The 16,840-nt window shown below is 41.4% G+C and overlaps 1 protein-coding gene across 1 annotated transcript; it reads right to left on the bottom strand.

Annotated features, from left to right (window-relative positions):
• Nucleotides 1–78: 78 nt before the first annotated feature.
• On the bottom strand, nucleotides 79–16,149 carry lrp13 (low-density lipoprotein receptor related-protein 13). The gene is made up of 19 exons (XM_022686820.2): nucleotides 16,074–16,149; nucleotides 14,807–14,956; nucleotides 13,560–13,769; nucleotides 10,903–11,045; nucleotides 10,348–10,480; nucleotides 9,397–9,584; nucleotides 9,124–9,304; nucleotides 8,023–8,226; nucleotides 7,424–7,592; nucleotides 6,970–7,171; nucleotides 6,595–6,759; nucleotides 6,300–6,500; nucleotides 4,077–4,617; nucleotides 3,459–3,578; nucleotides 3,265–3,369; nucleotides 2,917–3,150; nucleotides 1,291–1,771; nucleotides 337–433; nucleotides 79–153 (listed from the first exon to the last, which is right to left on the bottom strand). Exons 1-19 carry the CDS (start codon nucleotides 16,129–16,131, stop codon nucleotides 133–135), a joined length of 3,603 nt encoding a protein of 1,200 aa, XP_022542541.2. The 5' UTR covers nucleotides 16,132–16,149; the 3' UTR covers nucleotides 79–132.
• Nucleotides 16,150–16,840: the final 691 nt, after the last annotated feature.

Here is a 16,840-nt window from a genome sequence, read left to right as displayed (position 1 = left end):
GATGGAGAAACAGCATGATACAGAATTCAAGCTTTTTTATTTATTTATAGTAACTATGTATGACACACAGAGCACTGATCAATTTACGACTTTTATTGAAAGGTTAAGACGCTGTACAGAAAGTTCAGAATGCTAATCCGCTGATGCCGCTTCCTGTTAAAGAGAAAACAATAGCATTAGCACTGTTAGCAGTAAAACCATCAACTGAAGAGGTCAGTAAAATCTACATTAATCTGCCTTTCACTAAATTATTTTACTAAATACTGTTTTTGTAGCTCAAGTCTGATTATTGACTGTATTTAATCTGATTAGTGGCTGTATTAAATCTGATTGGACCTCTGTGTGTTCGTGGTCTTTGCCGTTGTGGTGGGAAGGTGTGGACTCCACTCTCTTCTCCAAATCCTGCATCCGGGTCTCCCTTGCTCTCACCTGCCTGAAATCATTCATTACAGCTACTTAAACAGATACTGAAAAACATTTAACACAATATTTAATACAAATCATTTAGTGGATACTGTAAAATTTAAAAGCTTATTTCTCGTGATTCCTCATGGATATTAAAATGGTAAATACTGAACAGGTTTCATTATAAGGTTTCTGATGGTCTATGGTCTAGGATACTTTTAAAATCTTTGAAATGTTTGACCATTTTTTTCTTAAAGTAGTTTTTCTTTATTTAGTAGTTGTTGCTTCTCATAATCTGGATTCGAACATTACTCAAATATTCACTTTTCAGTGTATATCTGTAACTCTACCTCTTCACTACTTTAACTGATGCTCTCAAACACTTTATTAAGAGACAAGAAATTAACAAGTAATTAACTCTTGATGAGTTCAGCACAGCTGTTAACTGAAAGCCTGAATTCCAGGTGACTCTACCTCATAAATCTGACTGAGAAAATCCAGCAGAGATGAGTAAAAATGATCTAAACAAGATGAGCTACTTTGAAGAATGTAAAGTATAAAATAGTTTTTTTCCATACAGAATTCCATATGTTCTCTTTCATAGTTTGGATGAGTTTAGACCTAATCTACAGTGCAGAATGCTTTAAAATAATGTATAAAAATGTATGTTATGTTCCGGGTCAATCTGACCCATTTTAAAAGTTTGAAGATCTAGGGAAAAATAATAAAAAGTATTTTTTTCCAGTATGAAAATTCTTCGACTTGCCTTATATAGTGTAATAAACATATATGAAAATGGTTTATCTCATAAATCAGTTATATTGTCTCATTACTCGACCCAGCAGCACTGTAATGATTATAATGTGGATGTGATGAATTTATTACCTCCTGTTTGCAGCTTTTCTCTTCTGCAGGATGCCGATGGTCACTCCCAGCACGATCACGGCCACACACAGTCCTCCAGCAGCGTACACCACCGGGCCCTGGATCAGTCCGCCCAGCCCCTCCTCACACCGCGGCCCGCTGTACCCCTCCACACACCGGCACACCGTCTCCCCGTCCCGTACCACACACTCCCCGTTCCCCCCGCACAGCTTCACACTGCAGGACTCCGCATCCACACCCCCCACCTCCACCTCCGGCACCAGAACCTCCTCACCTGGAGAAGGTGGAGATGGTGGGGAAGGTGGAGCTGCAGGAGATGGTGGGGCTTTAGGACCGTGTGAAAGGTTCTTGTCTGGCTGCAGGTTCTTCACTAGAACCGGGTCACCGAAGGTTCTGGGTCTGGCCGGAGGGGATTTAACGTCGGGCCGAGCGCTAATGTTAGTTTTGGCCTCGTCTAAAGACACATCCTCCTCCTGTGTACCTGAACCACGAGAGAAAGCAGTGCTTCAGTCCTTTCATGATCGAAAAGATGTGCAAAAAATATTCACACAATACAGATTCATTCTGAATATCAAAATCCCAAAAAATACCCCCTCTACTGTATTAGTGGGAATCTGTTTAGATAACAGATATACAGAGTAAAATCTGTGTCCTTCATAACTTTGATTTGTATCTTGTAGGCAGTTACTATTTACAGATTAAAAAAAAAAAAAAAAAAAAAAAGTTTAACCTATCTAGATAAAATCCATAATGCCCCTAAAAATTACATTTACTGAACTAGAAGTGAATCAATGATTAATTAATTAATAAGCTCTTCTTGGCAGTCACTGGGTGGATGCTATGATGTATTTTAATAGCACATTAACCAGAAGTTCAATTTTAATAATCATAATTTAGCATTTCTTTATAATTAATTGATTTATCAATGTCAGCTTAAATATTAAAACAATACTTTAATATTTAGACAAATAGCACACCTTCTATTCTGAGACAGTCAAATCAATTAAAATCAGCCAATTACAAATTGTTAAATTGTAGAGAGCAATTACATAAAACAGTGATGTACTGAATAATACTCATACAGGCTAAATGTAAATAGTAGTCAATTAAATAATAATCTAGTGCATAGTGAAATATTTAGCAGTACTTTCTAGAACATAGTAATTTACAGTAGATACAATATAGTTCCTTCCAGAGCTTAAGTAATTAGTAAAAACTGAATAAGTTACCAAATATTTCCTCATAGATACTGAAATAGTCAATACTGAATAAGTCATAGTAGATAAAAAGATTTAGGTTGCTAAATAATTTATGATTTACAAAAAAAATCCTAGTAGATACCAAATCATTTAAAACACATTACATATTGAGAATTTAAATACATTTTGAAAAATGGGAAGCAACATTCAATAAATTCTGTTGAAGGCATTTAGAGAAACAAAAGCTGTTCCATGTAAATGTTGGTATATTCTGTAGCCTCCCAACTCAGGAAAACTCTTTTCAAACTGCTTTCAGATCTTATGGATTGCTGCTTTAACTCCACCCTGCCCTGCATTATACTCCTCTTCACTCCCTGTGTTAGTGTCAGGCTGCTGTTTTAAAGAGTAAATACAGAAAAGTCCTCACAGATCTCGTCTGATTGGTCAGCACAGTCCGGCTGGCCGTCACAGAACCTCTTCTGAGGAACACAGTCGCCTCCAGTAACACACGGCCGGGTCCCCGGGGGGCAGTGGGGGTCCGGCACACAGTCAGTTTCACCAGCGGAGAGAAACCCGCGGCCGCAGACACACGACCGCCCACCGGGGGCAGCCAGACACAGCTGAGCACAGCCGCCGTTACCACCCGAGCACGAGTTCACACCTGAGGACAGAGCAGGGGGCGGCACTTAATGAAGAATCTGATTAATACAGAGAAATACTATACTATATTAATGTATAAAATCTAAACTTTCTCAGGAGTGAATGGAGGAAATACCTCTCTGGCTCTGTTTACTGAAGGCCTTCACATCCACTACTTCTGCTTTCACATCAAACCACAGCGTCTCCCCCTGCTGGTCACTGAACCAGCACCGCGTGGAATCTGCAGAACAAAAAGACATTTATAGTAAACCGCCTAAACTACAGGGCACACAGATTAAATATTAACATTTATTAATAAGACCTGCTGACCTCTTCTGGTGATCCAGACCAGAACTTTATCAGCCAGAGCGAAGTTCACCAATCCTTCTTCTGTTCTGATCTCCTTATATCCAGAACCATCAATCCCAACTGAGGCCACCACTCCCAGACCTACAGATCAGACCATAAAACACAGCTGAGACACCGATAAAAGAACCTTTAAATTCTATTTAACTCCTGTTTGATATTAACTGATGCATAGTGCGTTTCTGAGACTAGACGAAATAACTTGTTTAGATTGAGTGTCAGACTAGACCGAGGATCTGAGGCTAGACCAAATCAATCGTTCAGAACGAGGGTCTGAGACTAGATGAAACTGCTCATTTAGAATGAGGATCTGAGACTAAACGAAACCGCTCATATAGAATGAGGATCTGAGACTAGACGAAACCGCTCGTTCAGAGCGAGGGTTTGAGACTAGACTAAACCGCTCATTTAGAATGAGGGTCTGAGACCAGACGAAATCAATCGTTCAGAATTGTTCTGAGACTAGACGAAATCGCTTGTTTGGAATGTGTGTTTATACTATGCTTTATACTATTAGTAAAATTTCACTGAAGGCCTTCACTAAAATGAATCTAGTAAAGAATCACTGGATCAGTCACTCACTGGTATCGGCCCAGTACAGTGCGTCTCCTTCATTGGACAGACTGAGTGAGACCGGATGAACGGCACTGGTCCAGACGGTGATCCGGTTCTGCCCGTTCATGTGGGAGCACTCCAGCGTTGTCTTGCCGTGTCGGGCGCTGTTGGTGAAGCACATGCGTCCTGCCGCCGGCTGCAGGGTGATGGAGCTGACATTCAGGACCTCGTCCTGCAGGATCACGGCGGTCTGAGAGATCTTGGGCGAGGTGACCCACAGGCCCGGCTGACCTCTGCTGCTCCAGTACAGGTTCAGAGTGACCCAGTCCAGCGCCATGGTGCTCAGAGTGTTCTTCAGCAGAGTGAACAGCGTCCCGCGTCGAGACGCTACAGAGTCCCTCACCCTGAACTGTCCCACCGTCGCTCGACCCGCGTCCCACACGTACAGAGCCTGATCCGGAACCACCAGGTCCAGAGCCCTCAGCTCAGTCACACCGGGCAGCTTAACCCTGCGGTGCTCCGGCCAGTCCTGCAGACCCACTGGCCCGAACCGGCTCTGCAAACTGACCTGCAGGAAACACGAAACGTCAGAATTAATAAACACAGGTGTTATTCAGGTGTGTGGAGAGGGTATCTGTGGTATTTTCAGGGTTATTCAGTTGATTTCTGTTGGTATGTGTAATATTTCAATATGTGGAGAGGCTAATGCAGTATCAAGGTTTGTTTGTTTGTTTGGGTTTTGTGCCATATCAGCAACATGATGGCTATTTTATGGCATCAACAATGTTCATATCTTGAGCATCACAGTCTTAAATTAGTGTCTTCATATGAAGGACTTCCAGAAAATTAAGTATTTTAGCTGGTGGAATCGTTTCAAACAGTTCTTTCACGTTTGTAACCCTATAAAAGTCCTTTCTGGTGGTTAAAAGTGCAGGGCAGTCTACTAAGATATGTTTAATTGTTAGAGGAGTATCACAGAACTGGCAGGCTGGAGTCCGTTCGCCAACCAGGAGGTGACTGTGGGTAAGAGCAGTATGTCCAATTCAGCACCTAGTCATGACTGTCTGTTCTTGTCTATTAGGGAAGTCCATATTGCATTTTCTATTTATGATTGGTGATATTTCATACAGTTTATTTTGTGGAGTGCTGGGCCATTCATCTTGCCATTTTCTTCTACAGTGAAAGTCGACGAGATAGTAGGCATCTGTAATTTGGACATAGTTCCAAGAAAGGTCCTGGTTTCTTGCTTCCCTTGCTAAAATGTCTGCTTTTTCATTGCCCCCAATGCCACGATGTCCAGGAACCCAACAATAGAGAATGTAAAATCCCCAGCTGTAGAGGTCTCTGTCTGAGGCTAGTAGTTCTTGGAGAACTGGGTGGTCCATGTTCAAAGATTCCAGAGCAGTGATGCAGGACTTTGAGTCTGTACAGATAAATTTTTTGTAGGAGCTAGTAGATATATATCTGACAGCCAGGAGGAGGGCATGAGCCTCCGCCGTGTATATTGAAGCATGAAATGGGAGGCAGATGCTGTCACAGTGATCAGTGGTGGTAAAAGCAGCACCCACGTGAGCCTCTGTTTTTGATCCATCAGTAAATACAAATCTATGTTCTGGGAAACTGAGTCTGACTGTATCATATGAAGACAAGTAGTCAAGAGGAGACATATTCTGCTTCGACAGTTTTGACAGGGTCTGTATTATGTTAGGCTTCCTCAGAGTCCAGGGAGCAGGCATAAGGAACTTGGTAGGGCTCTCTGGAATATTGAAGTCAGACACAGTATCAAGGTAAGTGGGTACCTGTAGTATTCACGTGTGTGGGGAAGTATACCTGTGGTCATCAGGTGTGTGAGGATTGTATATGTAGTTTTCAGGTGTATGAGGTACCTGTAGTGTTCATGTGTTTGTGGAGGGAATCCTTGGTTTTCAGTTGTGGGGGCATAGGTCCCTGTAGTATTTCTGATGTGTGGAAGATACCTGTAGTAAGTATTCAGTGATTGAGGAGAGTACCTGCAGTAATCAGGTGTTCAAGGAAGGTTCCTATAGTAATCAGGTGTGTGAGGAAGGTACCTGTAGTATTCAGGAAAGTGAGGGGAAGGGTACCTGTAGTATATTCAGGTGATGTTCAGAAGTGTAGGCAGGTTATCTGTGGTATTCAGGTGTGTGAGGAAGGTACATGTAGTATTCATGAGTTGGGGAGGGGGGGGTACCTGTGACGTTCAGACATGGTATCCATGGTATTCAGGTTTACCTGTGTAACAGCTGTGGGGGACAGCAGCAGGAGGAAGGCGGAGTCTTGGGGTTCAGAGCATGTGAGCCCATCCTCTCCCAGCAGGAATCCAGACAGACACTTACACACACCTTTCAGTCCAGGTGCTAACACACACAGGTGAGAACAGAGCATCGCCTCACACGGGTTCTTCACACTAGGCTGCATCACCTGCTGAATCACCTGTTTACAGGATGAACGGAGGTCATGTTAGTGATGCTGTTAGTGATTATTGATCTGAACTGATCACTAAAGGGCTGAGGGGAGGTGTTCGTACCCGCAGGCGGAGGGTCTGTCCAGGGCGAGTGAGCAGGACCTCTGGCTGCTTGCTGGTGAGTTTATCGGCTCTCTGGATGGTTCCTCTCTGAGCGTCTGACCAGTAAACCATATCGCCCAACACCGACACGGAGAACGGCTGGGGGCTGTCCACCAGCTGCAGGATCTTCACAGATCAGGAGAAAAAACAACCAATCAAAGCAGACAAGGCGGGAAAAAGCTATTAAACAAATTCATTAACTGATCTGGACCAGAGGTACCAACCTTTAGACTAGAAAGCCAGAGATCTGAACTGTACACTCACTGATACAGCACAGCAGGCATTTAACCAGCTGACCTGGCCTCTTTACCCAGAATCCCCAGAGAATCACTCTACCTTAACGTCGCCTCCGTCCAGCGTGGCAGAGCCAATGCAGTGCAGTGCCTCATCCGTCCAGTAGAGGCGCTCCTGCAGCGGGTCCACAGCCAGACCCACGGGCCGGTTCAGAGACTCCGACACCAGCACTCGTCTGTCTGATCCGTCCATCCCTGCCCTCTCTATCAGAGCCTCGTCTCCAGCCTCGGACCAGAACATCAGCCTGACACAGGACACACGTCCTCCCAGTTACTACAGGAGACTGGTTAGCCAGGTGTGATACAATCACATGATAGACTATTCTAGAGTTTCAGTTAGAACTGGACGATATAATCAATTTGATCATATCGAGATATATGTTCTTATTGTTTCAACAACAAGCACATCGAGGACATCAGCAGAACACAGACCAATCTATACATTACATTACAGAGAGGGGTGGGGGGGGGGGGGGGGGGGGGGGGTGATTCCTCACCCTTTCTGGGGCAGCAGGACCAGAACCTGCGGCTCCTCCACGTCCAGCTCCAGGATCACGACAGGCTCGGACCCCTGCAGCCCCACCGCACTGATCCGACCGTCCATACCGTCCATCCAGTACAGACTCCGCCCCACCCAGTCCAGTGCCACACTCTGCACCCTAACACCTGCACAAACCAGGGGAAAATGTACCACACACCACACACTCATACAAAACTCAAACTTTTAATAAGAAATTAGAAATAATAAGGAACAAAATAGTAAATAATAATATTTACTTCTATATTAATAAAAATATTATATAGAAGAATAAAATATGTTAAGAAAAAATGGTAAATTCTAAGATGAAAAAAATCATAAAATAATCATAAAATAAGAATTTATAAGACAAAATAAAGAAAATATAATTGTAAAAGTAAAGTAAAACAAGAATTCGCCTACCATAACTACATAAATATGCAAATTCTTTGAGATGCATCAATATTTGGCAACTATAAATGAATAATATAATTCATATATTTCAGTGTTTCCTGTAAGATTAGGATTTCTTTCTGCAGCTGTAGCAGAACCAGAATGCATTTTGCTGAAAATGCATACCTTTAACTAGAGTTCCTTGGTTCCGCTTGTCCAGACTGATCCACTTCACGGCCTCCGGCTCCGCCCAGTACACCCTCCGCTCCAGCCAATCGTAATCCAGAGAGAGAACCGGCTGGGTTCCTGCGGAGAGAACGTTCAGGCTGGAGGTCTGCAGGTCCTGCAGGTGCAGCTCGGACTGGACAGCAGCCAGCAGGTACGTCTCACCTGGAACACACGGGTCTTCATTAGCAGCAGATAATATAATATTCCTAATATTGTTTTAATTAAGGGTGTAAGAAAACAGTCTATATATTAAATCCTGTGTTTTGTAATTTTGACCCCACCCACTACATAGCAGCATTGTACTCAATCTTCAGATTCCACTGTTCTGATTGGACAAAACAGTCCTAATTTCGTTTTTTTTTTTTAAATAGTTTTGTACTATTGCTTTTTACCTTTTTAAAAAGGTAAAAATGGTCTTATTATTATTACTTTTATTTCTTTCTATCATTTATTTTTTTTACTTAATTTATTTGTATTTATTGTGTTACGTAAAAAAGTTAGTTTTAGCTTAATTTTAACTTTTATTGTATTACTCATCTTCTTTTGATCTTAATTTGTATCAAACCAAGTTCTTTATTATTATTATTATTTGTATTGAAATTCTATTTTTATTTATCCATTTTCCCCCCTTTTATTTATTGTTCTTTTAAAATGACAATGTAGTTATTTGCTTGGGTACACTCAAAATGAGGGTTGTCCTTAATGTACTTCCGAGTCAAAATAATGGTTGACTGAGTGATAAATGAAGTTACAGAACACAAGTCATCAGGAGGGGACCTTGAATCTCCACTGTCCAATGAAAAACGTGCATCTCCAAAATGGCAACTTCACAAGGGAGAGATGAACCTTCTTAACTTTCCATTAAAGTCACAGTAAAGAGTTTATTTTTAGGTAATTTTGGAGAATTTCTATTTCTAGGTTGAGAGTGTAAGGGACTGTTATACAAATGATGCAGTAAAATAAAAATTGCAGATGGATATGTAATTTTTTTTCTAAAAGAGGATCTGTATCCAGGTAAATCACCACTTCAGATTGTGTGGTTGAGATTGTGGTTCAGACCTGAGGCGGTGCAGCCGCGTCCATCAGCCTGCAGATTGTAGCCGTGTGAACAGGTGCACTCAAACGAGCCGTTTGAGTTCATACAGGTGTGTGAACACACCGTCGGAGTCTCCACACACTCATCTACATCCACACAGCCAGCGCCACCTACAGGCCTGAAGCCCTCCCTGCACCAGCAGGACTGCAAAAACACATTAAATTATTTACTGGATTATTATAAAGGAAATATATAAAATATACCACAGAGAAGCTGAGGAAATGGGGGGTACTTACTGTTCCTGTGGGTGTGCTATAGCAGTCCTGCTCACACTGCAATTGGCCTGTGCACTTGTCCGTCAAACAGGCCCCTCCCTCATCTGATCCGTCCACACAGTCTGGGATTTCATTACAGAGGAGGGAGGTGTCCACACACTCCGAGCTCCCACACTGAAACTGATGAGGCAGGCAGGACACGGGCTCACCTGCAACACAGACATCTGACTACTAAATTAAAGATGTTTTATTGTTTTTATCATAATCATCATCATCTTTTAGCCACTTAACACTCAACACATGGACGTCCTGATTATAATATTTCATTAATTTATGTGCTTTAAGCTAGATCACTTAACCTGTATGAATCAGCCAGTCAAATCACATTACCTTTATCTTGTCTTCAGAAGTAAACTTAGAAAACAATCACAAAGGAATATAAAGAAATGCATATTTGGCAATAAATCTTATAGCGTTGGAAATCCAAATGGAGCCACATTTGTAAAGATTATGCATTTTTGATGTGCAGCAGATCTGAGTATATGGATTACACCCATGAAATATTGGCCAAATCCTCTCTGCCCCATTTATATTGACTTGTTTAGAGGAGTTTCTGGTTCCCCAGGGGCTCCAGTGGTCAGTAGGTTCTGCTCCAGGTTTGGCTGATCTGGATAGGGCCTGTGCAATAGGGCAACTTCAAGCTGGTGTTCCTCAAACCCCCCCCAAAATATTTAAGCATTATTTAGAGGGAGCCCTTATCACAGTCTCTCCAAACTGAAGACTAAGTTTCATATAGCAGAAAGTGCGTCAGGCAGACGTGCAGTGGCCGTCCCAAGAATACAATACCCCAAGAAGATCCTCAAACACCAGCTGAGTCAAAGATAGAATCAGCAGTTTGGCAGTGACAGGATTTGGCCATTTTTTCCAGGATGCAACACATAAAACTTGCAGGGTGTGTGTGTGTTGACTCACACTCCGCCTCATCGCTCTGGTCGGTGCAGTCCTCGGTGCCATCGCAGCGCCAGCTCTGAGGAACACACTGCTTCTGTATCTTACACTCCCACTGATACTGCCCACACTGCACCCCCGCAGACTCCATACACTCCTACACACACACACACACAAACACACACAGTGAACCTGTAGTTATGGTACACAGCTACTGCGCTGAGTAAATATAAGAAAATAAAATACTTAATCATTGTGATTTTATTTTAACTTAATGTCGCATTAATTTCTCCCCAAAATCTTGTACTGATTGGATCAATGGAATGGAGAAGACTTTATGCAGTGCTGCAAATCTCTTTACACACTCTCGTAAACTGAAGCAGTTTTTGCTGGTTATTCTCACTGATAAAAGCTTTTTAATCTCTTTAACCTCTTCAGTTCAGTTCCCTTCACTGCATTGTGTGTTTGGTAAAGCTCTTACTTTCACTATTAAACACTTCCCTGAGTTCTAGTGTTTTCTAATTATTTGATTTCAATAAACTGTATTAGCTCATTTAGAAAAGTGAAAAGTGAACTCACCGTGCCGCTGCAGTCTGTCCAATCAGAGCAGTTCTGCTCATCCGAGCCGTCGCTGCAGTCCCGGTGTCCGTCACAGTGAGCACCGGCTGATACACACCCACCATCACCGCACTGAAACTCCTCACTACTGCAGGTCAAGTCTCCTATTGATAGAGAGAAAGACAGACAAAGAGTGAGACAGACACAGAGTGAGAGAGACATATCAGTGTTCATGAATGAAAAGAGCAGAGCTTCTCTTTTCAACACTGAACTTTGAGCAGTAGCTGCTAATTGTGTGTAGGAATACAACACAATCATAAAGTATAAATATATAAAGTAAGTATAAAAAATAAAGTATTTTCTCTGCAATCAGCAATAGTTTAAACATGCACAACTAAGACAACTAAAAGCATGGCCACTTAAAGCAGCTGTGATTGGCTAGGCAGTATTAGGGTGAGCTGAAATCGAGTGTTGTGATTTGCTCAGGTCAAAGGTAGTCAAAATCTATTTGAAAGAGATCAGCTTTCCCATAGGTAAAAAGAAGGAGTAGCAAAGTTTTTGGATGCTAACTCCGAGTGCATTTACATGCATTTAATCAAATTACTGCAGTAATTTAATCCAATTATTATTATAGAAGACAGCAACAAGTTTTATTAAAGTGAGATACTTTTTTGTAATTTCTTTATCCTTCTGGGATGTTTGAGTCTGTGTATGAGTGAAAACAGAGTGTGGTAGTGCAAATAAGTGAGCAGTGTTTAATGGAGCACTGTAAAACACCACACAAACACTCTGGGAGCGATGCGTTAACTGAAGGAGTTAAATAATCTTCATATTCTAGCTGATGCAAGATCATGTTGCGGCTTGAAATTAATTTATGCAAAGCAAAAATCTGATTTTCGGATTTTGATTACTCAAAGTCAAAGTGGTTTTTATTGTCATTTCAGCTATATACAGAGTACACAGTGAAACAAAACAACGTTCCTCCAAGGACCATGGTGCACATAAACACAGTGTAGACAGAATAGTGCAACAGTACAAAAGTGCAGACAGACAATACAACACCATACAGACAAAGAATAATAAATAAAAAGACAGTGTGCAAATTTTGCAGTGTGCAAAAAAGACCAGGTGAGGTAGTAATTACTCTATTGCACAGTGTGCAATAGAGTCCAGTGAGGTAGTAGGGTTTTTAGTGCTTTCCATTTTCTGGGGTAAGTGGGGTAAGAGTGTGTGTGCATGTACAGAAAAAACATCAGTTCAGTCTCTGCAGTTAAGGAGTCTGATGGCTTGGGGGTAGAAGCTGTTGCAGAATCTGGTCGTGCTGGACCGGATGCTGCGGTACCTTCTTCCCGAAGGCAGGAGGGAGAACAGTCTGTGTGAGGGATGAGTGGGGTCATTCACAATGCTGGTTGCTTTGCGGATGCTGCGGGTGGTGTAAATGTCCGTGATGGAGGGGAGAGAGACGCCGATGATCCTCTCAGCTGTCCTCACAATTCGCTGGAGGGTCTTGCGGTCAGAGACGGTGCAGGTCCCAAACCAGGCAGTGATGCAGCTGCTCAGGATGCTCTCAATGGTCCCTCTATAGAAGAGTGTGAGGATGGGTGGAGGGAGACGGACCTTTCTCAGCTTCCAGAGGAAGTAGAGATGCTGCTGAGCTTTCTTGGCTGTAGAGCTGGTGTTCAGGGTCCAGGTGAGGTTATCTGCTAAGTGGACACCAAGGAACTTGGTGCTCTTAACAATCTCCACAGAAGACCCGTCGATGTTGAGTGGAGAGTGGGTGTGTTGTGCTCTCCTGAAGTCAACAACCATTTCCTTTGTCTTGACGATACGCAAACTGCAGGGGGTCCAGTGAAGAGGGCAGTTGTGTCTTGATGTTCCTCATGACTAGCCTCTCGAGGCACTTCATGATGATGGGTGTAAGTGCAACGGGAAGGTAGTCATTGAGGCAGGACACTGTGGACTTCTTCGGCACGGGGACGATGGTGGTGGACTTGAGGCACGTTGGGACAGTGGCGCTGCACAGGGAGATGTTGAAGATGTCCGTGAGAACATCTGTCAGCTGGTCTGCACACTCCCTGAGCACTCTGCCGGGGATGTTGTCTGTTCCTGCAGCTTTTCGTGGGTTGACTCTGCGCAGAGTGTTCCTCACATCCACTGCAGTCAGGCACAACCCCTGCTCGTCCGGCTCAGCACTCAATATTGTGTTGTAAATGTGTTGATTGAAGATTCTTTAGAAATCTGATTATGGGGCACCGAGTGGTCCAGTGGTCTAAAGCGCTGCCACAATGAGCAGGTTCAAACCCCCGCTCATGCAGCTTTGCCATCAAGCTGCCGGCGCTCAGAGGGAGCACATCATTCCTAGGGTGATGTCCTCAGCACAGGGCATCTGTGAGCTGATGTATCAGAACCGAGTCGCATCAGCAGCAGCTGGAAAAGAAGCGGAGTCTGACTTCACATGTATCAGAGGAAGCATGTGATAGTCTTCACCCTCCTGGTGTGTTGGGGCATCACTAGTGATAGGGGGAGACCTGATGAGTGGGTTGGGTAATTGGCCGTGTAAATTGGGGAGAAAATGGAAAAAATGTAAATAAAATTATAAAAAAAAGAAAGAAAAAAGAACGAAATCTGATTATGAAGTGTATGTAAAAACTCAGAGGTGATTATTAATGAGCTCTCACCGCACTGGGCCTCGTCGCTGCCGTCTGCGCAGTCCGTCTGCCCGTCGCAGATGAAGGATTGAGGGAGGCAGCGTTCTCCACACTGATGCTGACAGTCCTCCCCCTTCTTCATACAGCCCAACTCATCAGACCGGTCCTGACACTGAACCACACCATCACACACCTCACTCTGCTCTATACACATCCTCCCATGCGCACACTGGAACTGACCTGGGAACAGGAAAAGAGATGTACACACGAATATGCATTTCTTCACAGTCATGCATGTTACCTGTATGCAGTACTGTTTACATTACGCATATAAATGTTTATTCATATATTGGTAAATCAATAGTGTTTGTGTACACAATTTTGTTCTGTGTACATCCATTTATTGTTAACCCAACAACAGCATGAGAATAGTGGAGAATTAAAACAATAAAACAGTTCCAGTAGGAGGTCCCTTCATCAGAATTTAGGTTGGAGCTGTGGGTGTAACCATGATTTCTTAAAATTACTTACCAGATATTTATTTTTAAAAATCACAAACCAATAGAAACTTAAATACTTAAGCATATTGTAGCAGTGATAAAAAAAAAACTAAAACTTTAGATTCATTGCAGTTACAGATATTCTGACACTTTAAAGGGGACTTATATTGCATCCCTTTACACAAGTTACAATGGATTACTATGGGCTATACCAAACATGTTCCCAACTCAAATCCAATCTCACCAGTTTTAGTTCATTTCAGAATGAGCCGTTTAAGGGCTCTGTCCCTTTTATGCAAATAAACTTTTGCTGACCTCGCCCTCTGGGTGTGGAGCAGAGTAGTCAGCGGGGTTAGCTTGCCATAGACAGTACGTACAGATCCCTCCCTCAGACAAAGTCTGCTGGTTAATCCTGTTTACTGTCTAAGCTTCTAAACTAGCAGACCAAAACAGAAAGGTTTCCTTAACTGATTTAGTGGGCAGGGCTCTGGTGGGGGGCAAGAGTTTCCCTATTGTGACATCACAATAAGGGAGGAGCATCCAAATGGCTCATAGAAGCACATGATTCCTGACACCAAACTCTCAAACTCTTTCAGCTGATTCACAGAAAACAGAAGATGGATTTTTTTTGTGTGTTTTGAGTGTTTATAAGTGCAGAGAGATCCAAAAGGAAATACAGAAGCATTAAAAGAGTGAGTTTTGCACAATACATCCTCTTTAAATAACAGAAAAATGACAAATTAATTAATGTGTTGTGATTAACTGGGTCAGACTGACCTTTCGTGCACTCTGTGATGCAGTCCTGTTCATCTGAGCCGTCCAGACAGTCCTTCTCCCCGTCACACACGTGATCGTACAGCAAACAGTCAGAAATGTCCTTGCACTGGAATAAGCCCAGACGACAGCGCGGCGGGTCATCTGCAGCAGCTAACAGGAGATAAACAGCTTTAACTTCATTAAACTGAGATAAATATAACTCTAAACCAGCAGCATCAAACCCTGCGGTTCCAACAGGGAGTTTAGATTAGATGTTAAACATTTAATTTAGTTTATTTGTGGATTGTGCTGCACCATCGTTCCAGTGTTTTATAGTCCTCTTTTTGAAGTGTTCCTCTGAAAAATCTCAGTTTAAAGGATCATGCAGCCCCAACACTTCTCCAAACCTTAACCTACCCCTCCATACTAACAAAAATTGGGACACTGTACTCCTAGAAGTGAACACTGAAAACAGAGGGGTAGTGCAGGAGTTTAAATGAGTTAAACAAATGAGTTGAACAAAAGAAACCCACAGAAGATTTAAAAATTACTATAACTACTTGCTATATTACACCTATTTTGTCTAATGTGCAGTTTCAATGTTTCATGGTAATTTTCTTCATAACAAGCCTTAGAAAAAAATATATATACAAAAGTCTAGTTCATCTCAGTAGCCAGCTAACAATCCAATTCCACCTTAAAAGGTGCAACAGATTACAGAGGATGCAGCATTTAGGGTGGACTGGAAAAATAAAATAAAGTAAAAAGCTAGTTTCATAATACTATAGAATACTAGTGTGCCATAAAAGTGCCCAGAACATAAAGAAATTACACAAAATATAATAAAATAAATTACTCATTTATTACATTAAAAATAATTATTTAGCCTACTATTGATATAATATTAAAAATAAAACTAACTTATTAAACAAGCCTTTTTTACATATTAACTTAATTCTTTTTACTTAAAATTTAACTACAATAATTATTTAGCCATTTTATTATAATAAAAAAAGAAGAAACCCAAAAATGTGACCAATTTCCTTGATAAAAAAAAACAACAATAACCACTAGTAAATCAACAGTCAATGTTTTATGCCATTTTCTTCATAACAAGCATTATTATTACTGGGAGGGAAAGCTAGTTAGCTAGCTTACGGTTTTAATCCACCTTAAATGGTGTAACCGATTGTAGAGGCTGCAGCATTTAAGGTGGATTGTAAAAATTAAACAATAAGAGTGAATAAAAGCTAACTTTAGTTCTAGAGTGTGTGCGTTATTCTCTCACCATGCATCAGCTCTACCAGTACCCACGCGGTCACGCTCAGCACACACACTGCCCGCATGCTGCCCGTCGCCCCAACCTGCAGCCAAAACCACGCCCCCCCTTGCACACCTGAGCTTTATAAGAGCTAACCGGCGTCGAGTTCACGCTAATTAACACATTAATAATATTAAAAACAATAATAAGATTAAAATAAATGGATTATAAAAGAGTGAAAGTCCCAATAAGCACAAAATAAATACTTAAATAAATACTTCACACTAAATGTAATAACAATAACATCTCTATTATTAACATAGGAACATTATTTAACCTATTATTCACATATTATTTAATAAAATCAAATATCATTTTATTTACTTAATATCGAATTAAATGTAAACATACATTAACCTATTATTAACATAATATTTAATTCAAATTAAGCATTATTTTATTCGCTTACAAAATATTTAATTTAAAGTAAGTGTCCTTTATTTATTTTTGAATTCATGGCTTCTTCTTAATAATTCTTAATAAACACTCGTTGCGTTTTATTATTTTAATATATACATATTTTACTGGTTTCAAAAGATTTTAAAAAATATTTGTATTTAACGTTTCATTACTTTTGCACACCGAACATTAAATGCATGATTTTAGCAATAATTCATTAAAAAACAGCAGTTATGTATTAAAATGTACAGCGATCAGTCTGTATGGGCTGTAGATAATTTATTTGCATTTATTATTTACAATATATTACTATAAATGGAAATTGAACCACTGAA

Source organism: Astyanax mexicanus, chromosome 22, assembly GCF_023375975.1.
Source record: "Astyanax mexicanus isolate ESR-SI-001 chromosome 22, AstMex3_surface, whole genome shotgun sequence".
NCBI classification, from domain to species: Eukaryota; Metazoa; Chordata; class Actinopteri; order Characiformes; family Acestrorhamphidae; genus Astyanax; species Astyanax mexicanus.
This window is presented reverse-complemented; position numbering and strand designations above follow the sequence as displayed.

What these genes read in the sequence shown, in the direction of transcription:
- lrp13 (XM_022686820.2), bottom strand. Translation starts at nt 16,131, where the DNA reads ATGCGGGCAGTGTGTGTGCTGAGCGTGACCGCGTGGGTACTGGTAGAG. An exon ending in ACTGGTAGAGCTGATGCATG is followed by an intron (nt 14,957 to 16,073) that starts GTGAGAGAATAA and finishes ATCTCCTGTTAG; the next exon opens with CTGCTGCAGATGACCCGCCG. An exon ending in AGAAAAGCTGCAAACAGGAG is followed by an intron (nt 434 to 1,290) that starts GTAATAAATTCA and finishes GAATGATTTCAG; the next exon opens with GCAGGTGAGAGCAAGGGAGA.